At 38.8% G+C, this 23,619-nt stretch overlaps 1 protein-coding gene across 21 annotated transcripts in view; it reads right to left on the bottom strand.

The window, feature by feature from the left end:
* Positions 1-23,619, bottom strand: part of ACACA (acetyl-CoA carboxylase alpha) — a 282,866-nt gene that overhangs the window by 52,850 nt on the left and 206,397 nt on the right. For 20 of the 21 annotated variants that reach the window (XM_043583806.1, XM_043583805.1, XM_043583808.1 and 17 more), the window contains 3 exons: positions 22,871-22,968; positions 18,706-18,826; positions 17,975-18,085 (listed from right to left, as the gene is read on the bottom strand). In XM_043583806.1, the coding sequence (XP_043439741.1) occupies positions 17,975-18,085; positions 18,706-18,826; positions 22,871-22,968 (330 nt within the window). Of the gene's footprint in view, positions 1-14,485; positions 16,228-17,974; positions 18,086-18,705; positions 18,827-22,870; positions 22,969-23,619 lie in introns of those variants that run through there. The other variant, XM_043583826.1, reaches the window with a different exon arrangement.

Raw genomic sequence — 23,619 nt, 5'->3', positions numbered from 1 at the left:
TCAACATGACTCTGGAGGCAAGGGAAACAAAAGCAAAAATGAACTACTGGGACCTCATCAAAATAAAAAGCTTCTGCACAGCGCAGGAAATAATCAGCAAATCTAAAAGGCAACTGACAGAATGGGAGAAGATATTTGCAAATGACATATCAGATAAAGGGTTAGTATCCAAAATCTATAAAGAACTTATCAAACTCAACACCCAAAAAACAAATAATCTAGTGAAGAAATGGGCAAAAGACATGAACAGGCACTGCTCCAAAGAAGATATCCAGATGGCCAACAGACACATGAAAAAAATGCTCAACCTCACTGATCATCAGGGAAATACAAATCAAAACCACAATGAAATACCACCTCACACCTGTCAGAGCTGCAAACGTTCACAACATAGGCAACAACAGATGTTGGAGAGGATGTGGAGACAGAGGATCTCTTTTATACTGTTGGTGGGAATGTAAACTGGTACAGTCACTCTGGAAAACAGTATGGAGGTTCCTGAAAAAATTAAAAATAGAACTACCCTACAACCCAGCAATTGCACTACTATGTATTTATCCAAGGGATACAGGTGTACTGTTTCAAAGGGGCACATGCACCCCAATGTTTATAGCAGCACTACCAACAATAGCCAAAGTATGGAAAGAGCCCAAATGTCCATTAACAGATGAATGGATAAAGAAGATGTGGTATATATATACAATGGAGTATTACTCGGCAATCAAAAATAATGAGATCTTGCCATTTTCAACTACGTGGATGGAACTAGAGGGTATTATGCTAAGCGAAATTAGTCAGTCAGAGAAAGACAAATATCATATGACTTCACTTATATGATGACCTTAAGATACAAAACAGATGAACATAAGGGAAGCAAAAATAATATAAAAACAGGGAGGGGAACAAAACATAAGACAGTCTTAAAAATGGAGAACAAACAGAGGGTTACTGGAGGGGGTGTGGGGAGGAGGGATGGGCTAAATGGGTAAGGGACATTAAGGAATCTACTCCTGAAATCATTGTTGTACTATATGCTAACTAACTTGGATGTAAATTTAAATAAATAAAATAAAATAAAATAATTGAAAATGAACTCATTCTATGAGGCCAGCATTACCCTGGTAACAAAACCACAAAGCCCCACAAAAAAATTTACAGACCAATATCCCTGATGAACACAAATGCAAAAAATCCTCAAAAAAACGATTAACAAACTGAATTCAACAATACGTTAGAAGGATAATACATGTGGAAGGATAGTTCAATACCTGCAAATGAATGAATGTGATACCCCACATTAAAAAAAAGAAGTATAAAAATCACATGATCAGGGGCTCCTGAGTGGCTCAGTCAGTTAAATGTCTGACTCTTGATTTTAGCTCAGGTCATGATCTCACAGTTTGTGAGTTTGAGCCCCGCGTCAGGCTCTGGGCTGACAGTGTGGAGCCTGATTGGGATTCTCTCTCTCCCTCTCTCTCTGCCCCTCCCCTGCTGGAGCTCTCTCTCTCTCTCTCGCTCAAAATAAATAAATATACATTAAAAAAAATTATATGGTCTCAACAGATACAGAAAAGCATTTCGCAAAAACTCAATGTCCATTTATGATAAAAATTCTCAACAAAAAAAAGGGTACACAGGGAACATACCTCAACATAATAAAAGGCATAGATGACAAAGCAACAGCTAATACCATACGCCAACAATGAAAAGCTGAAAGCTTTTTCTCTAAGGTCAGGAACAAGATAAGGTGGTACCCAAACTTTTTAATGCTTTATTTATGTTTTGAGAGAAAGAGAGAGAGAGAGAGAGAGCGAGCAAGCTAGGGAGGGGCAGAGAGAGAGGGAGACGCAGAATCTGAAGCAGGCTCCAGGCTCTGAGCTGTCAGCACAAGCCCGACACAGGGCTTGAACTCACGAACTGCGAGGTCATGACCTGGCCTGAAGTTGGACGCTTAACCGACTGAGCCACCCAGGCGCCCCCATGACCACTTTTATTCAACATAATATAGGAAGTCTTAGTCACAACAATCAGACAAGAAAAAGAAATAAAAGGCATCTAAGTTAGAAAAGAAATAAAACTGTCATGATTTGCAGATGATGTGATACTATTTACAGAAAATCCCAAAGACTCCACCAAAAAAACTATTAGAACTGGGGTACCTGGGTGGCTCAGTTGGTTGGGCATCTGACTTCAGCTCAGGTCATGATCTCGTGGCTTGTGAGTTCAAGATCCATGTCAGGCTCTGTGCTGACAGCTCAGAACCTGGAGCCTGCTTAGGATTCTCTGTCTAACCTCTCTGTCTGCCCCTCCCCGCTCGCTCATGCTTGCTCTCTGCTCTCTCTCAAAAATAAATAAACATTAAAAAAAAAAAAACTATTAGAACGAATAAATGAATTTAGTAAAGTTCCAGGGTATAAAATTAATATGCATAAATCTGTTGCATTTCTATAGACTAATAATGAAGCAGCAGAAAGAGAAATTAAGAAAACCATCCCACTTAACCAAGTGCAACAAAAAGAGTAAAATGCCCAGAACTAAATTTAACCAAGGAGGTGAAAGACTTGTACTCTGAAAACTATGAAACACTGATGAAAGAAATTGAAGAAGACACAAATAAATGGAAAGATATTCTATACTCACGGACTGGAAGAATTAATGTTGTTAAAATGTCCACACTACCTAAAGAGTCAATGGACTCTCCATCAAAATACTCTATCAAAATGGCATTTTTCACAGAACTAGAACACACAATCCTAAAATGTCTATGGAACCACAAAAGATCCAAATAGCCAAAGCAATCTTGAGAAAGAAGAACAAAGCTGGAGGTATCACATTTCCTGATTTCAAATTATATTACAAAGCTATAAATAATCAAAAGATTATGGTATTGGCACAAAAACAGACCTATAGATCAATGGAACAGAAGAGAGGGTCTAGAAATAAATCCATGCTTACACAATTAATTTTCAACAAAGGGTGCAAGAATATACAATAAGGAAAAGACAGTCTCTTTAATAAACAGTGCTGGAAAAACTTGACAACTACATGCAAAAGAATAAAATTGGACTATTTTATTACACCATATACAAAAAAATATTCAAATTGGCTTAAAGACTTAAATGTAAGACCAGAAGCATAAACCCTGGAGAAGAAAACATAGGGAGTAAGTTTTTTGACATGCCTTAGCAATATGTTTTTTGGATTGGTCTCTTGAGGCAAGGGCAATAAAAGCAAAAATAAACCAATGGGACTTCATCAAACCAAAAAGATACTACATAGTGAAGCAAACCATCAACAACACAAAAAGGCAATCTAATGAATGGGAGAAGATATTTGTAAATGATATATTCAATAAGGGGTTAATATCCAAAATATATAAAGAATGCACACAATTCAGTATCACAAAAATGAACAATCCAATTAAAACATAGACAAAGGACCTGAATAGACATTTCTCCAAAGAAGACATACAGGTGGCCAACAGGCACGTGAAAAGGTCCTCAACATCACTAATCATCAGAGAAATGCAAACCAAAACCACAATAAGATTATCATCCCACATCTGTCAGAATGGCTAGTACCAAAAAAATAAGACAAGTGTTGGACAATGATGAGAAAAAAAGGGAATGCTAATGCACTGGTGGTGGGAATACAAACCAGTGCAGCTACTGTGTAAAACAGTATGGAAGTCCTCCTAAAATTAAAAATGGGGCACCTGGCTAGCTCAGTAGGTAAAGTGTGCAACTCTTGATTTCAGGGTTGTGGGTGTGAGCACTGTATTGGGTGTAGAGATTACTTTTTAAAAATTAAAAGAAAAAATTAAAAACAGAATTACCATATGACCCAGCAATTCCACTTCTGGGTATTTAACCAAACAAAATGAAAACACTAATTCGAAAAGATACATGCTCTTCTATGTTCACTGCAGCATTATTTACAATAGCCAAGGTATGGAAGCAGCCTAAGTGTCTATCAATAGATGAATGGATAGTGGAGATGTGTGGCATGTGGGTATCACAGAATATTACTCAGCCATAAAAAAAGTCTTGCCAATTGTGATGATACGGATGGACCTAAAAGTTATTATGCTAACTGAAATAAATCTGAGAAAGACAAATACCATTTTATTTACATGTGGAATCTAAAAAACAAATGAACATGCCACAAACAGACTCAGAAAACAGAATGGTGGTTGCCAGAGGGATGAGTGTGTGTGTGTGTGTGGTGGGGGGTGGACAAAATAGGATACAAATTTCCAGTTACAAAATAAATAAATCATCGGAATGTAATGTGCAATATAGAGAATATAGTTAACAATATGGTAACAACTCTGTATGGTAACTGACGGTAGCTAGTTGTATGGTAGTGATCATTTCATAATGTAGTATACAACTGTTGAAGCACTTACTTTATATACCTGAAACCAGTATGATATTATATGTCAAGTACACTTGAATTAAAAAAATTTTTTTCTCTTATCTCCTTTATAATCCATTCCCTTCTCCCCGGCTTTCTGCCTCAACAGTTTTGCCGTTTCTAGGATGTTCTACAAATGAAGTCATATACTACATACTATTTGGAGTCTAGTTTCTTTCAGTTAGTTTAACACATCTGAGATTCATTCATGCTGACGTAGGTGTCAGTAGTTCCTTTCAACTGCTGAGTAGTATTCCATTTTATGGAAGTACCACAACTTGCTCATCGGTTTGCCTCTTGGTAGTTTCCAATTCAGGGAAATTATGAATAAAGCTGCTATAGACATTCGTGGACAGGTTTTTGTGTGGATATATATTTTCATTTCTCTTGGGTAATACCCAGGAATAGGATTGCTACATTATACGGTAAATGCTTATGTTTATTTTTTATTAAAAAAAATTTTTTTTTACATTTATTTATTTTTGAGAAACAGAGTGAGACAAAGCGTGAGCGGGGAAGGGGCAGAGAGAGAAGGAGACACAGAATCTGAAGCAGGCTCCAGGCTCTGAGCAAGCGGTCAGCACAGAGCCTGATGCGGGGCTTGAACCCATGAACTGTGAGATCATGACTTGAGCTTAAGTCGGTGGACCCTCAACTGACTGAGCCACCCAGGTGCCCCTGTAAATGCTTATTTTTTAAAAAAAGAATGCTAAACTTTATTTTTTTATTGAAGTATAATTAACACACATTGTTGTATTAGTTTCAGGTATACAATATAATGAAGCAATTCTACATAATACTCAGTGCTCATCTAGATAAGTGTACTTTTAATCTTCCTCACCTATTTCACCCATCCCCTCTTCTACCTCCCCTCTGGCAACCACCATTTTGTTTTCTGTATTAAGAGTCTGGTTTTTGACTCTTTTTTCCTTTGTTCCTTTGTTTTGTTTCTTAAATATGAGTCAAACCACATGGTATTTGTCTTTATCTGACTGGCTTATTTCACTTAGCATTATACCTTCCGGGTTCATCCATGTTGTTGTAAATGGTAAGTTCTCATTCTTGTTTATGGCTGGAGTAAACTTTTTCAAAGTGGCTGTACTATTTCACATTTTTACTAATATGTATAAGAGTTCCAGTTGTTCTGCACTCTCACCAATACTTAGTATTGTCAGTTAAAAATTTTATCAAAAGAATTTTTTTCCTTTATTTTAGTGGTGCCTAATTGTGGTTTTTAATTTTCATTTCTCTAATGACTAACGATAAGCATCCTTTCATGTGCTCTTTTACCATCCTCCTATCTTTTTTGCTGAAATTTCTGTTCAAATTTCTTAAAATTAATTAAATTTAAGCCATTCAAAAATTTTTTATGTTTATTTTTGAGAGAGAGAGAGAGAGAGACAGAGCACAAGCAGGGGAGGGACAGAGAGAGAGGGAGACACAGAATCCAAAGCAGGCTCCAGGTTCTGAGCTGTCGGCACAGAGCACGACATGGGCCTCAAACCCGTGAACTGTGAGATCATGACCTAAGCCAAAGTCAGAAGCTTAACTGACTGAGCCACCCAGGCATCCCCTGAATAACAATCTTCTATCATATGCTTTCAAAAGATGGAAATTAAAAAAAAAAAAAAAAATCCCAATGGTTTTCTGACAAGGACAGAAAATGTGAGGTTGGTGTGGAAAGACAGAGGGCTGTGTGACTGTCTGTGCCCACCAGTGGCTAGGCAAAGAGTCTGGTGCTCGCTGGGGTCTGGTTTCTTGTGGAGTAGCACTTAACAGTTCATCTTGGCAGCGTTTTTCTTTTTTTTAAGGTTTATATATTTTTGAGAGAGAAAGACAGGGAGAGAGAGAATCCCAAGCAGGTTCCATGCTGTCAGTGCAGGGCCGGATGTGGGGCTGGATTCCATGAACCGAGCCAATATCAAGAGTTGGGATGCTTAACCAACTGAGCCACTCAGGCGCCCTTGGGCAGCCTGGGTTTGTTTGTTTTGTTTTCTCATTTATATCTGGTGGGCAGCAATTTTACTTTTTTTTTTTTTAATTAAAAAAAATTTAATGTTTATTCATTTTTGAGAGAGAGAGAGTCAGAGCATAAGCAGGGGAGAGGCAGAGAGAGAGGGAGACACAGAATCGGAAACAGGCTCCAGGTTCCGAGCCGTCAGCACAGAGCCCGATGTGGGGCTCAAACCCTTGAACCGTGAGATAATGACCTGAGCCAAAGTCGGACGCCCAACCGACTGAGCCACCCAGGCACCCCTTACTTTTTACCTTTAGATCACATGAAAAGCCTGTAACTGTTTTTCAAGTCTAAATTTGAAGCTCCATGAAAGCAGAAATCATAACCACAGCGTAAGGATAGAACTTTATATATAACAGGCATGCAATAAACGCATATGAACTGCCATAATTCTTGGCGCTCTACAAAAACTCAGCTTTGATTTATATTTTCAGCAAGTCGAACTAACATAAGCAAAAGAAATCTTCTACATTAGTGTTATAATGTGTAGCAGCTTTCTTAAGCAAAATGTTTTTCAATTGTCCCAACCTTTTAGTTTTCCCTAGTGCAAACATTGGGTTTTTATTTCAAAATTCCTTACCGGAGCTAGAATTAAGCTAGCAACTCTATCTAATATAAAGTCATATTATATTAGGGTTGCTCTACTGAGCTGCATAACCCTGCTTCATCTGTTGAGAAAAGGCATATTTTATCAATGGGTCAGATAGAAAATGAAGATATTCAAAACTTGATTATATGTTCCAGTGGTCCTCACTTCTATTTGCATCTTATGCTGTTAGTGAAATTTGGGTGGGTTCTTTTCCTTAATAACACTGATTTCTCAATTTCTCTTATGTGCATGTGATTTTGAAAGGCTTAAATTCCAGACACTGAGACATTATTAAAATTAGGAACCAGTCAGGAATCAACCAGAAGAACTTGAAGCCTGGGCATGGTAATCTGTAGTTCAATCTAAACAGCTCTTAAAGATTCTCCTTTCATAATTCAACACTCCTGACTGTGTACATTAGCTGATTAGACTATGTGAAGGTGGCCACTCTGAGAGGGAACATAGCTAGATTTGGATCCAGCACAGGGGACATCTGGAATGATGAACAGCCAGGAGCCAGGTTTCTAAACAGTCTCGTTTCCTGCATCTTTATCATATTCACACAGCAGTCTGCGCACAGCCTGAGCCCAGGTCTGTCTTTCTCCTAGGAAAGGCTGGAGTCCTTGCATTCCTAATCTACCAATGTGTGCAGCTCTTGCACTTTTAATTTATGAGTGTTTAGGGGGGAACTCTCTGACTTGGGAACATATTGGTTCGGTCTAATGCTTGGAGATTATTAAACTTGGAGCTATGCTCCACTATCAAGTCTACAGATCTTTTATTTAGAAGATATGGTGCTCTAAATGCACAAAGAGCTCCCTGTCACCTTCACATTAAAGCCCCTAGTGCCTGGTAAATGGAATTATATAGCTGTCATCTCCTTTCCCCAAAGTTTTAAGAGTACAATGGGCTCATTTTTTCACACTCCATCCCAGCTTCAGAACTAAGAGACCTACTTTGTATTGATTTAAGGTCTCAGAAATAAATAAACCTGCTTCACTGCTGTGATTCACAACAAATTCATGATACACTATTGCATGATATATTTCAAGCTCTTGCTCTGGCTCTCTTTTTCCTCTGGTGAGTGATGGGGGAGGTGGGAGGTAGTGGGGAGCTGCAAAGCTGACAGCCTGATGGTTATTGGAGATGGCTGCTGACTGCAAATCCAAGAAAAAGACACTGTTGGAGGACTATGGGTTGGGTTTTGTTTTTTTTTTTCCTTTTTTTTTTTTTATGGGGGAGCAGAGGTGAGAAGCTAATTTCCTTGGGTTTCAGGCTTGGGCTGGGGAGAAGAAAGGTTAAGGGGAGAAGATAAGGGTAAACGGAATAGGCAAAGCTTCCAGTGAACACTAATTTGCAAAGACAGAGCTATAAACATTTGTAGAAAGAGAGAAAGGTGAAGAAAATCCAGCGTAAGAAGGTGTAACATAGGAATGACTGGAAAATGAAACAGCTGAACTGCTCCATTTAAGGGATCCTGTTAACAGTCCTAAGAAGGCACTCAGCTTGAGTTTAGGGACAATGTTTTATTAGAGGCAGAAAGTGCAGAGACCCTGCATGGCACAGAATCTGTGAGACAGAGGCATTTCTTCACTCTACAACTCAGGAAGCAGCACAATGCTAGAAGCTGAAACGGATCACTCCAGAAACAGGGTAGAGAGATGACAAAGGGCTACACGTAGAAAGTGAGCCAGAGATTGCTGAGGTGAGAGGTAATAAATTCTAGCATTTTAGATTTGGTTGTGTGCCCTTAGAGCTTTAGAGTATCTCAGTCTACAGTCATCTTCACTGATTCCTGAAATAAGTATTACCTAACTGTGGACCCAATGAGTTTTAACTAAATACAGTTTTACCTAAATACACAGAACCCAAGGGGCACCTGGGCCGCTGTTGGTTAAGCACCAACTTCGGCTCAGGCCATGATCTCATAGTTTGTGAGTTTGAGCCCCAAATTGGGTTTCGTGCTGACAGTATAGAGCCTGCTTGGGAGTCTCTTCTGCCCCTCCCCCACCCTCTCTCAAAATAAATAAGTAAACGTAAAAAAAAAAAAAAAAGAATACACAACACCCAAGAACCTCCAACTGTGTACAGGGCCAACAAGTCAGGTGGTGGAGAAGCAGGAGATAATAAGGCTCTCAAAACCTTGCATGACACCTTGCAGCAGACCCCTAACCTACAGAGTACTTCCAACTGGTGTACATTTTAGCTGTTCTCTTATAATTGCTACTTATTTTGCCATTTTGGCTGGCAAGAATGTTATTTCTGAATCCAGTTTCCTTTCTATCTTTGGATAGCATTTTCATCTTTAATCTGTTAAGACAAAGCCAGATTCTGGGGCGCCTGGGTGGCTCAGTCGGTTGAGCGTCCGACTTCGGCTCAGGTCACGATCTCGCGGTTCGTGAGTTCGAGCCTCGCGTCGGGCTCTGGGCTGATGGCTCAGAGCCTGGAGCCTACTTCAGATTCTGTGTCTCCCTCTCTCTCTGCCCCTCTCCTGTTCATGCTCTGTCTCTCTCTGTCCCAAAAATAAATAAACATTAAAAAAAAAGAAAAAGAAAAAAAAAAAAAGACAAAGCCAGATTCTGAAAACAAAGTACATGGGAAAGATTTTGGTTCCATTCAATTCCATACAGGTTACACCATAATACCGGCAGTTGCTTTGTTAATTCTGAACACTACTTTTTAAGAGGAATTGGTCTGTACAATCGAACAGGCTGTAGCTAAATGTGAACTTCATACAGATGAAAGGGATTGGCTCATAAAGTACTGAGCTCCCCTTCAGTTGAGGTTTTCAAGCATAACTGAATGAATGTTAGGCAGTAACATGTTACAGAGGAAATTTGAACAATGGTTGAGTGGTTGGACTTTTGAGGATCTTCCAACCCGATAATTATAATTCTATGGCTACTTGCTGTCATCAATAGTTATCATTAACACCACCACTACCACATCGCATTTATTTTTCTGTAATATGGATAAGAAATGAGATTAAACAAGTTTTTAATTACTATTCTTTACAACCCCTATTCCTAATCTTGTTACAATGTAATAACTTCATATATCACTAACATGTAATCTCACTAGTATATAACATCCTAATATGTAGCAACTATTTTATTTTGTTTATATTTTTACGTTTATTTATTTATTTTGAGAGAGACAGAGACTGTGTGAGTCGGGGAGGGGCAGAGAGAGAGGGAGACAGAGATTCCCAAGCAGACTCCACACTGTCAGCATGGAGCCTGATGCAGAGCTTGAATTCACAAACTGTTAGATCATGACCTGAAATGAAACCAAGATTCAGACACTTAACCAACCGAGCCACCCAGGCGCCCCTGTAGCAACTTTTAGACCCTACCTACCCTCCTTCCCAATCTATTCTCTCTCTGCTCCAGCCTAACATGGTTCCCTGGCTACAAATCAATAGATATAGCATAACAGAATACTAAAAATTCAAGAGAATTTAAGATTAAGAGATCCTCTGGTCTTCACCTTAGGGTGGGAAATGTATTTTATAAAAAGGAAATTGAGGCCCAAACAGAAGAAAGTCCAGTTATTTACCTAGTAAATGCAGGGAGCAGAATGATGAAAAGTTTTTGTTTGCCTTTTTTTAATCTAAAAGTTTTGTTAACTTCAAAAAGTTTGAGCATTTATAATAGGTTGTCAAACATAATAATTCCTGAGTCTGTATTTAATGCCCTAGGCAGGGCCTCAGAGCACTCACTCCATCTAGAAGTTCAGTACTGATACTTGTTTTAGGTTCTCCCAAGTCATTAGTTTCCAAGCCACTGTACCCACACAGGGCTCTCTTAGTCAGAGGCAACTTCTCTAATGGAGCTCTGAAGGGAAATTCTACCCTGCAAGATCTCTAAACCAGACAGCTGGGGATCAGCTGAGGGTAGATCATGACTCACTGATGGAGTCAAACATACCTAGTACAGTTTTCTACCAAACCCGAGGAACATCAAATGAAAAAACAAAATGGGGGCGGGTTTGCCCATATTTTGTGTGTGGGTATTGGGGTCCAGGGGAACAGGGTTTGAAAACTAAGAAGATGTGGCCATAGCAATCCTTTCTGAGAACTCATTCATAACGCTAAAGCGAGGCTTACTCAGAAAGGAAGCTCAAATGCCCTCTTTAAAAGGAGAGCGATCCCATCTGGAGCTTCCGGAGTACAGGGACTGTCTATTGTGAAAATAGGTAGTTAGGGACTTTTAAAAATGCAAATTGCTGGTCTGATCCTTAGAGTGATTATGGGCTATTGTATCAACAAGTCCTTAGGGACTACTGTAGACAGATGACTGACACATATACTGCCCTATCAGGACCCAATAGGGTGCCTCTGACGTTAATGGCTTTCCAAAGTGCAGTGATTGTCTTTAGATAACATCTATTGGGAAAGTCAATACATGAATGTACTGCCATGGTGAGGACGGACATTTAACATTTTCTTAAAGGAATTTTTGCCTTCAAAGGATCAGAAAGATGTTGTGTTTATATTTCCTTTCCAGGGTCTGGACAATGTGTTGCAATGAGAAAGAACCCTAAATTCAGCTTAGGGAACACTACAACAGTGTCAGTGACTTACCTATATTAACTCATTTAATCCTCATAAGACCTGGTAAATAGGTACTATTATTATCCTCATTTTACAGTTAATACAACTGTGACCCAGAAAAGCTAAGAAAATTGCCCAAGGTCACACAAGCTAGTAGGTGGCAGAACCAGGAATTAAACCCAGGCAATTGGGCTTTAGTGTCCATGCTCTTTAAATTATGTGAAGTTACAATGCTGCCTCACAGCAAGAGCTAAATAATCTCTCCTTTTTTCAAAAAAACATTTATTTACTATTTTTTTAAGTAATCTCTACACCCAATGTGAGGCTCAAACTCATGACCCCAAGACCAAGAGTCACCTGCTCCACCGACTGAGCCAGCCAGGTGCCCCTCTCTTCTTCCCTTCTTGAGTCTCTGTAACTCTTTCATGTTGCATGTCACAAAGTCATAGGTGCATATGGAGAATGTACAGTGCAGGTCCCCAGTCCTACAAGCTTGTGGGAGGAGCTCTGATGTTGCACATAACAGAGTGAGCAACAACTTCACATTTCATATTGCATAAATACATAAAAATGTGTTTGCAAACTGAGATCCAGAGGACTTGCATCCAGTCTCAAAAACAAGATTAGAATTAGGGCCCTACGGACCTAACATATATAGCCCTAGCCACACCATCATATAATTTCTTTTTTCCTGGCAGATTCAGTGGAAACAGGAGCCTGATCTTGGTAAGGGAGATGAGATTATGGCATCCCCCCCCCCTCCCTAAAGCACAAGTTTTATCTTTTATTTATTTTTTTAATGTTTACTTATTTTTTTTTTTTTAATTTTTTTTTTCAACGTTTATTTATTTTTGGGACAGAGAGAGACAGAGCATGAACGGGGGAGGGGCAGAGAGAGAGGGAGACACAGAATTGGAAACAGGCTCCAGGCTCCGAACCATTAGCCCAGAGCCCGACGCGGGGCTCGAACTCACGGACCGCGAGATCGTGACCTGGCTGAAGTCGGACGCTTAACCGACTGCGCCACCCAGGCGCCCCTGTTTACTTATTTTTGAGAGACCACAGCATGAACAGGAGAGGGGCAAAGAGACAGGGAGACACAGAATCGAAAACAGGCTCCAGGCTCTGAGCTGTCAGCGCAGAGCCCAATGCAGGGCTTGAACTCAAGATCTCGAACTGCAAGATCATGACTTGAGCTGAAGTTGGACACTTAACCGACTGAGCCACCTGGGCACCCCACGCAGAAGCTTTAAAATGTCACATATCAACTCCTGAATGAATCTATAATCCCATTTCTCACAGTCATTGGTACATGCCTTACCTCCACAGACAATTAGGACAGGCTATAAATTGAAAATCGTGATTTCTCTGTGTATACCTCAAGTCTGGGGGATGGAGTGAGGACTAGCTGGCTCTGGTCTACATCAGTGTTACCTTACAACGCTAGGTCCTTCCAGCCTATCCACCACCTAATGTATTAGAGACATTACGTAGAAACAGGAATGGTGGAATAGGGGAAGTAAATCTGAAAGTTACTGGAAATATCCAATGGCACCTTGACTCAGAAGTTTATGACTGTACAAACTGTCTCAGCCCCTTAAGGATCTAACTTACCAGTTCCCCAAGCACACTGGTTGCTGCCTTTGGCAGGCTAGCGTGACACTCTTCCAGCAGGTTAGTATCACATCCATCAGTGTGTGCCTGCCTTACCACTCAATGAGGCATTCTGAGAAATCTGCCACCTACAGCCTACAGTTTGTAGAGCTAAGAACCTATGGGGGGCATGAAATAGCAGACCCTTACAAGCTTCTCTTATTTATGTCATCATGCCCATGACATTTGGACAAAAAGGGAAATGACCAGGTCTTGTGGATACTAAGCAGAGGGGACTGAGCTCATCTTTTTTTTTTTTAAGTTTTTTTATTAAAAAAATTTTTTTTAATGTTTATTTATTTTTGAGAGAGAGAGAGAGACAGAGTGCGAGTGGGTGAGGGGCAGAAAGAGAGGGAGACACAGAACCCAAAGCAGGCTCCAGGCTCTCAGCACAGAGTCCAACACGGGGCTTGAACCCATGAACCGAGTGTGAGATCATGACCTGAGCCGAAGTCATACACCCAACTGACTGAGCCATCCCGGCGCCTCTATTTATTTTTGAGAGAGAGAGAGAGAGAGAGAGAGAGAGAGAGAGAGCAAGTGGGGTAGAGGTAGAGAGAGAGAGAGAGAGAGAGAGAGAGAGAGAGAGAGAGGAGAGAGAGAATCCCAAGCAGGCTCTGCACTGTCAGCGCAGTGCCCGGTGTGGGGCTCGAACTCATGAACTGTGAGATCATGACCTGAGCTGAAATCAGGAGTCAGACACTTAACCAGTTGAGCTACCCACGCACCCTAGGACTGAGCCCATCTTGAATAAAACTTGAGGACGTGGAAGTTCATGTTCTGATGCAGATTTAGTCTTTGCCAATGGAACCAAGTCACTTTACCTCTTACTGTTGTAGTCTTCCCATCTGTAAAACATCCTTGACACCACTAGCCCACTCCAGAAGGTAGCAAGGGGGCTGGACTGATGTTGATTTTAAGTTTCAAATAGAGTCATCCAGACTGCTTCTAATCACCAGCTCAATGTCTTTTGTTCAAATAGCAAATCTTGTGCGGCACTTGTGAAAACCCAGATACTACACCCCTCCTCAACTTCGTAATATTTTGAATGTTTTACAAATAACTACAGGCAACAGAGAACAAGATAGACAAGGAAAAAGAATATACAAATATTGAGATAACAGGGGGAAAGGGATAAAAATATGAATGCAGGAAGCACTTGGAACAAAAGACACAGTGGCAAAGGACAGTGCCTGTGAATAAAATGTGTAAATGTATAGTAAAACCACTGAAAGTAAAAAACAGGAAACTGCCAGAGCATTTATATTTTATTTGCAGGTTACTACTGTTGGCTACAAAAAGAAATCCTTTACAAAGTAAGAGTCTTTGGAAGCAAAAAGGTAGGAAGGTCTGAATTAACTAATTAAAAACAGGTCGGCTAACGACAGGCAACATCACGTGTGCACTGAGATGGAGTGTAGCCATAAAAGCTTGACACATACATGCAATGTATTAAGTTGGGAATGTGTGTCTCTCCAGCTTCATATCTATTAAAGGAACAAACAATTTACATGTTGCTGTATTACAGAAGTATGATATGTGGTGTGTCAACCCTTTCTCTTCAAATTGAACCATGTTAAGTCAAATCAGTGATGGGGGGGTTGGGGGTGGGGAGGGGAGGAGAAAAGCAGGGAGAAAGAAAGTTTCAAAAAAATCTCTGCCTCAGCAAAAGTTTTCATTAAAATTTTAGACAAATGATCCCTGTGTCCTTCTCCCTTGCTGCCTGGGGCTCCATGCTATTTCTATGCAAATAACAACCTCGTGGTTTATATCTTATTATTTCCACCGGAGCTGCAGCGACATGACCTGAGACGTGTAAGAGGTTGGGGGGGGTTGGTGGGTGGGAATTGGAGAGGAGAGAGAAAGAGAGAGAAAGAGAGAGGGAGAAAGGGAGAGAGAGATGGAGTGGGTGTTCACTCAAGTGTGAAAAAATATTGTCAGGAGTGAGCGTCAAGAACAAAAAAAAAATTGCAGGGATAACGTGTTTATTTCAGTTCCCCCACCCCCAACCCCCACCCCCCACCCTACCCCCCCTTGCAAACCAGCACCTTTTAAAATTCATTGGGCATCAGGCGATCATGCACAATCCATCTGCTTTCACTTTATCATTTGCATTTCATGCCTCCTGGCTTTTGATGTGCTGATACTTTGATGCAGTCAGGAGACGCGCATTATCATTATTTCAATTTTCAAAGGGGTCAACGGGATCGGCACTTGCACACACAGATTTCTTTTTTCCTACAACCTCTGCACACCCCTCCTTTCCTATTCTTCACCCCAATGTTTAACATAAAGGATGAAGACTCAAAAAGGCGGGGGTCAAATGTTTACAGTCTAAAAGCTTGCATATACCACCTACATTTCCACTTTGCACAGGTACACACATACTCGAGCAAAATAGTCAAGGCTTAAGGAGGTTCTACAGTGTTTTCAGACACACACAAAGACCTTCTCACATATGGATACTCAGGGAGGCACACGGAGAGAAAGAGAGGGATCTGGAAACAAGATACAGACACAAAGAGACAAGAGAGACCAGCACTCACGCAGGAAGAGACACGCACTCAAAGTAACCTGGACACACCCATAAGAGACATTACCACAGAAAGAAAGGCACACAGAGATGTTGAAAGATACTAGTATACACAAAGACGAAACATGCAAAGAGTGAGTCAGAGGGAACAATCTATGCTTGCAGCTTCCGTATAGTTTCCTTTTTCACACTGGATAGGCAAAGGGGCGGATAGGACGTTCTGAATGAATTTGCATGAAATCGGGTGTCTTCCAACAACACGTCTGTGTACTTAAGAGGCACTGACATGAAGACAGTGAAGCAGGCAGAGCAGGATTAGGTAACCTTTATAACTTGATCACTCCCTTCAGCTACAAATGACCATGTCCTTCTGGAAATGAGCATTGTTTGGTAAGTTACAGCTGCAGCTTTCCTTGTCCTTTCCCCTGCAACCACACTTCTCCTTTAACAAGCAGCCCTGCAGGCTAGGAAGAAGGGGAACATAATAAATCTCATCAGAACAATTCAACTAGATTTTAAGAAAAATTCCCTAATGCTTCCTTTATGACACAAATGAAATTCAACTGGCAAGTTTTTAGGCAAAAAACAAAAACCAAACAAACAAAACCCCCCAGCAGTAGTAACAATACCTTTGCTTTGTGTATTATTCTTTGTGTATAACATGTTCATAGGGAGAAAATAAGAAAATGTAATGAAATACCCTTCAGAAATTAGCTCTCTGTCCAGGTATGGGAATACTCGTGTCTTTTTTAAATTCCATCTTTACAGATAATCATACCTACAATTCTTTGCGACATTCATCAATATCTCATCCTAAGAAGGTATCCAAAAGAGCAACTTAAAAAAAAAATTAAGACTCTCAGCAGTTTCTCCCACTGCAATAATCTCCTTCGGTATGGCAGTTCACAATGTCTATTTTTAAGCTACTCTCCTAAAGGGGAGTGGGGTATGCAAGTTTGCCATTGTTAGCACAGCTCTTCCCTTCAGCTAGAGGGAAAAGCAAGCCCAGAGAAGGATACAGACCTCTTAAGGAATGCAGAGAGCAAACTGCATCAGACGATTCTCCTCATTTCTGACATCTCCAAAAGCTAATTGGACCAATGGATATATCCACTCTTAAAAAATGAGGTAACAGGACACTTACTTCCTATCCTTCCACTGCAAAGTCAAGGCTTGATAGTTTGCACAAGTCCAGTAAACCCAGTAGTTGATACAATTCAGCGTGCATATAACTCCACAAGATAAATCATCAAATCGTATAAGAGAGAAGAAAAGGGAACTGAAACTGTAATGAGGACCAACACTTTGTGCCAAGTGCTAGGTACTTTTGCTTATGATTTCTCATTTGATCTCCACTGTATCATTTAAGCGTGTAAGTTATTATCCCCCTTTGACAGACAAAGAAAGCTGAGGAGCTGAGAGGTTACATGAGTTGCACAAGGTCAGCCAACCAGTCCCAGACTATTACACATTCCTGGCTCTGGAGAGAAAATAATTTTCCTATGTCTACAGAGAAGTCAGAACTACACTGTCTTTTGTATATTCAGGTATACTTAGATAGTTTTCACTCTTACAAGCGGTGACCTCACCAACCATTTTTTTTTCCTTTGGAAAAGCCCGTGAGCTTGAATTGAAAAGGCACAAGAATTTCTTTTGAAGGGATGATAAATCTCTGTCATACCCTTTCCCAGAAATCCATCCATGCATCCATCTACCCATCTTTCCATTCAATATTTACCAATTATTTCCTCTATATTCACAAATTTCTCAGAACATTAAAATGATATTGTCAACACGTTCAGAAGATGTTTCAGAGACAGCTCCACATCTGGGAATAGATCTCTTCACTTACTCACAGATGAAAGAAAGGGAAGGAGGGTAGAAAAAAAGCATTCAATTAATTCTCTTCCTAGAAAGACACCAGAACATAAGCCCTTCAGAGCAAGAATTCTACATGGATTGTTCATGAACATATCCACAGGTCTTGGAACAGTGCCTGGCACAGAGTAGGTACTCAAAATACTTGTTGAATACAATGAATGAATGAATGATTAGGTAAGCAAGGCAATGGGCAGGAAAGATGAAGATAGAGGGGAATAGATTCAGGGAGGCATGAACTGAAAGGCTTCTCCTCAATCAGAATCTTGAATTAAGAATTCACAATCATCTTCATACAGCTTCACACACTTCTCTCAGACTCTAGAAACTTACTTTGTTGAGAGCTCCAGCTCCGGTCAGAATTAAGTGAGAATTTTCAACCTGGATGGTTCTCTGTCCCAGCCGGACAAGGTAAGCTCCAATCCCAATAGCCCGGCATGTAACCTTAAAAAAGAATAAATTAAAGAGAGAGAGAGAGAGAGAGAGAGAGAGAGAGACAGAGAGAGAGAGAATAAATTCTACATGTCACAGATTTATGTCCCCTCCCAAGCTGTAAGAACTAAGGCACAAATGTATAAAATCTACATTAATAGAAAAAAAAAATTGCTTTTTAGAAAGTTTGCTTGATTAATAACAATGTTAAAAAAGCCCCACAATTTCCTGGTCAAAGAAAAGAAGGTACAGAATTCACTGAATTAGACCAAAGGGGATTAGACACAAAGGTTCATAGGCCGTTTATTTCTCTTATACTTCTTCCCATTTCATAGATGCTTGGCATCTATACTAGAGGTAAGAACAAGAAAAGTAGTTAAGAGAAGAAATTCAAGCTATTAAAATTCTCGTAGAATATTTAGAGGAATAAGAAGTTAAACTAAAGGCTAAAATGAGGTGCTAGGTTTTTCTAGGAAATTCAATTATTTACATTATCATGCACAATTAAAATAGTATTGTAGATAATTTTTAAGAAATGTTCTCATTTGGGACTGAATGGCAGAGATCCGACCAAAAAAACTCCTAGCCACACAGTCAGTTCTCCAAAAATTTCACATTCTGATAAGATTTACCAAGCTGATGGTGATAATCTCATTATAGGCCAATGAGGATTCTCCAGCAATCATTCCAGAGCCTCGAAGGTTCTCTGCTCCAAGTCCCTCTTCCTTCCCAATAATATCAGTTATCTTGTACCTATTGGATATAGCCATGCCAAATTATAAAGGTTAAACACAAGAACAACAATCCACTAAAAGAATAATCACTATTAAAAGGCTGCTAAAAGCATACTGAAAGCTTATTTAATGCCAGGGCTCTATACTCTTCTTATACTTTTCATTCATGTATCTTTCCTTCTTAGCTTGGTGCCTATTTTCTTCTGGAAGCAATATGGTATAGTGGAAAGAGAAAAATCTGGAATTAAGTAGACAGGTTTAAAACCCTGCTCTGACACATATAGCCATGTAACTCTGGAGATAATAGTAACTTCTATAAGATGGAGATAATGGTGTCTACCTAAGGGTTGACATGAAAGTTAAATTAAAGGAACAAAGAGAGGGCTTGACACATAGATGGCGCTCTGATTTTAGATGCCCTCTCTTACTTTCTAGAACAAGTTTCTTAAAAGCAGGGCGACTGTATATCTCTCTGTAATCAGCAACAGCCATTAAATCAGTAATTTTTGATACACGTTACAAAGGAATAAAAAAGTCCAGAGGCATAGTGAGAATGCTCAGGCCAATTTCTCAAGTCAAAAAATCCTTTCTCTTTCCAAGACAGGGATGAAGGGCAAGATCAAAACAGTGCACTCCCATTCCTGCTCTTTGTGAATATCAAGTGCATACACAGAGGGATCTTGGCTCTAGTCTTTTGAATAGAGGGGCAAGTAGAATGTGCATGGAAGTGAAATGCTGGCCAAGTTGTCCAGAAACCATCTTGTAGATCCAGTGGGAGCCACTCGTCTGTCTTCTCGGCAGGGGATTAGGAGTGATAGCTGATAATGGGAAGTGGGAGATGGGGAATGGAACTAATAAAAGAGAGGAAAAATATAAAGTTGGAAGCAGAGATGGGCATATATTATTTACAGTTCCGTGTGTACCCAGAAAGCTTGGCACCAGGCATAGTTTTATAAATTGAAATTATAAATATCCCATAGTGGCTCTTAAACTACTTTTTTTCCCCCATATTTCTCTGTTCCCTTCTTTCCTTACTTCTAACCTTCCACCAATTCTTTTGCTTTGCCCTTGCTGTTGGCCTCTGGCTTTGCATTTCTGCTTCTCAGATTCCCTGGCCTTTCTATTTTTAGCCTCTCCCAGGAATTCTCCATTCTTCCTTTTGCTCTGTATCTAGGCTCTAAATTCTAGAGTTATGTTACAGGTAAAGCTAATCTCCCTTAAGGGGTTAATGAGCCACAATAATTGGAGGGAGGGTTAATGTGTCCTTTCCAGAAGGCTCACATGCTATATAGTCACAAACACTCATGGGCATAGTCAGCCGTCCCTGCAAAGCAGATCTTTTCCCTCCTAAGGATTACATATTGCTTCACAGGTATTCATGACTTGTTAAGTGGCATCTTCTCCCTTTGTATTACATGAAAAAGAATACAAATTTCCATTTTCTGCTCTATGATCTGAGTCTTCTACTATTGAGACTATCATTTCTTAAAGTAGTACCAAATTTTAATGTTATTTGTAATAAAAACCTTTGTATAGTGTAATACATATATAGTGTATACACTTTGTATAGGGTATATATAGATATACAGATAGATAGTATTTTATATATATATAAAATTTTTGATCCTCACAACAATCCAGTGTGATAGGTAATATCCTCTCCATTATTACATATAATAGCAGCCAGGATTTTTGACTGCTTACTATGTACTCAGTGCTGTGCCAAAAACTTTACAAATATTAATTTACTTGATCTTCATCTTACAGATGGGGAAACTAAAACTCAGAGAAGAAAAATGACTTGCTTTAACAAAAAAATATGTAAAATCAATAGCTTTCTAAAATATCAGTAATAAAGAGTTAAAAAATTTAATGGGGAGGGAGAATCCCAATCAGAATAGCAAGAAAAGATACAAAATAGGGGTGCCTGAGTGGCTCAGTTGGTTGAAGAGACGTCTGACTCTTAATTTTGGCTCAGGTCATGATCCCAGGGTTGTGGGACTGAGCCCCACATTAGGCTCCATGCTGAACCTGGAGCTGCTTAAGATTCTTTCTCTCTCTTCCTCTGTTCCTCTCCCCTGCTCCCACTCTCTCTCTCTAAAATAAAAAAATTAAAAATAAAAAAATAAATTTTAAAAATGCACAATATTTAGGCATAAACATTTTAAAAATGGCAAACTCCATTTTGTACCTACACTGTGCACCACAGTACCTCAGGTGACACAGTCAACTGCCAGGGGCACTGCAGGATATTTTAAATATTTTAGAGAAACACTCTGATATATAATATTTGTTGGATCCCATGTTAACTACCAGCATTACGTGGTTCATTTTTAAACATTACATAATGCTACATTCCTTTTGACAATGTTTTATCTTTGCAATGCTGGGTTTTCACAGTTTCTCTGGAAAAATAAAAACAAAAACAAAAAAACCAAGTCCTACACAAAAATCAATGCAGAACAAGAAACAATGGTGGCTATATCTGAGCTAAATCCAAGTTTTGAGAGTTCATATAGATGCAAATATCCCATTAGTAAGTAACTGTAATTATTTAAAAGTGAAAAAACTTTCAATTTATGTGTATTATATTTTCAAATAACTATTAATTTATTAGAGTATAAATACTTATGAAGTTCTCTGGGTCTGACTACTTAATAAACAGAAATATTAGGTATATCTTTTAGCTCAAAGTTGCTGTGAAAAAATTATTGAAACAGCAAGGGTGTTATGAACCAAGACAGAGTGGGAACTTCCAGCATAACCTATATGAAGAAAACCACAAAATTTTTAAAAATACAGTTGAAAAAAGGAAAACCGTGCCATGTTTTTTCTTGGGAAGAGTTAATAATTATGAAGATGTCAGATTTCCTAAATTAATTAATAAACTTAATGTAACTTGAATCAAAATCATTATGGAAAGTTTTTGGTAATTAAAAACAATGAAACTAATACAAAAAGACAAAAAGAGTCAATAAAATGGGGAAAAATTAAGAATGCGAGGAAATCTGCCCCATTAAAACAGTTAAAATAATGTGGCATTACCTCAAGAATAGACAGCACAAAAAACTGATACAAAGCCTAGTAATTGAATTAAGATTATTATAAAAGTGAGGAAAGTACGAATTACTCAATAATTGGTATTGTAATAGTTGATTAACATTCTGAAAGTACTTGCAGACAGACTGTAAAAATGGTAAACCTCACTAGTATTCAAAAATACCAGTTAAAATAATTACTATTTTTATCCTATTTTATTAATTGACAATAATCAATATTGGCAAGAGTGGAGAAAAATTAAAGGGGAAGAATGCACTGTCATATACTGCTGGTGGAGTACGGATCTTGGGAGGGCAATCTGAAATTATCAAAAATATCTTTAAAATGGACATATCTTTTGACCAGTAATTCTACTTTTTAGATAGGTCAAAGGGGATAATGATAGATATTCCTAAAAGTTTATTTAAAAGAACACTCAGCTGGGGAATATAGTAGTAAAAAGTTGGAATAGTCTGAATGTTCAAAAAAGATAAAATTTATTTTATTATTAAATAAATAAAATTTTATCATAAAATATTATCAAGCCCTTAAACATATTCTCAAATAATATTTTAAGAATATACAAAATTTCCCCAAAATAGTTTTTAGTGAAAAGTGCAAATAACAAAAGAGTTTTTCTATTGTGATTCTGATTATGTAGAACAAAGTCATATATATACAGAAAAGACAGCAAGACTATAGTATACATTAATAACGTTCTTTCTCAGTAGGTTTGTAGCTAATTTTTATTTCTTCATGATTGTTTAGATATTCCAACTTTTCTAAAATGAATAAATATAATAAACATAATTTAAAAACCTTAATCAGTAAGATAAGGTCTTTCAGTTAATTAGTGGTAGAGCTATGATACAAACCTCGGACCTCCAGATTATATAATAAGCAATCTTCATTGCTCTTTCAAGGTCATGATCAGCAGGACAGTGAGGAAGAAATGATCATATTCACCTTTCTTTAATTCATGACTAAATTCATGGCTAAATAATTCTGATACATATACACCTACCTGGATTCTCCTTCATCTTCTACATGTTCACAGTGGACAGAGTTGAGAGCACTGACCCTCTTATAATCCTGAGGGGTCAGATATAAGTATTTGTATCCCTGTGAAGTACAAATAGTTTTTAACTCATTATTTGCCATCATCACATAACCAGAGGACATAGCAAAGCATGCATAACACAGCTTGTTCCAAAGCTAGCTTTAAATTGTCACATCACTCTAACAGAATACTAGCATAGACAGTTCTCCTTTGAAAGATGGAGGTGCCTATTTCTCTAGTCACTGACTGTCTTTGAATTAAGCTATCTTGTAGCTACAACTGCGAATATATTCCAACCATTTCATTTTCATCAGGTTTTTAAAGGGTAATTTCTGATATTTTGTGCCACCTCTATTAATGATATCAACACAAAATTAAAGAAATGTGTGGATTAGTATTATTTGCTTTTTCAAATCCAATGGGGTTTTCTGGGTGGTTCAGTCAGTTGAGTGTCCAGCTCTTGATTTCAGCTAAGGTTATGATCTCACAGTTCATGGGATCAAGCCCTACGTTGGGCTCTGTGCTGAGTGCAGGGCTTGCTTGGGATTCTCTGTCTCTCCCTCTCTCTCTATCCCTCCCCGACTCATGTGCATGTGTGCATGCTCTCTCAAAAAATAAATAAACAGATTAAAAAAAAAAGAAAGTAAATGGTAAGAGACAATTGAGAGGATCACAAAAATGGGAAGGCAATATTAAAACCAGAATTCTATACG

Source organism: Prionailurus bengalensis, chromosome E1, assembly GCF_016509475.1.
Source record: "Prionailurus bengalensis isolate Pbe53 chromosome E1, Fcat_Pben_1.1_paternal_pri, whole genome shotgun sequence".
Classification (NCBI taxonomy): Eukaryota; Metazoa; Chordata; class Mammalia; order Carnivora; family Felidae; genus Prionailurus; species Prionailurus bengalensis.
Note: the sequence above shows the minus strand (reverse complement) of the source record. Positions and strands in the feature narration are given on the sequence as shown.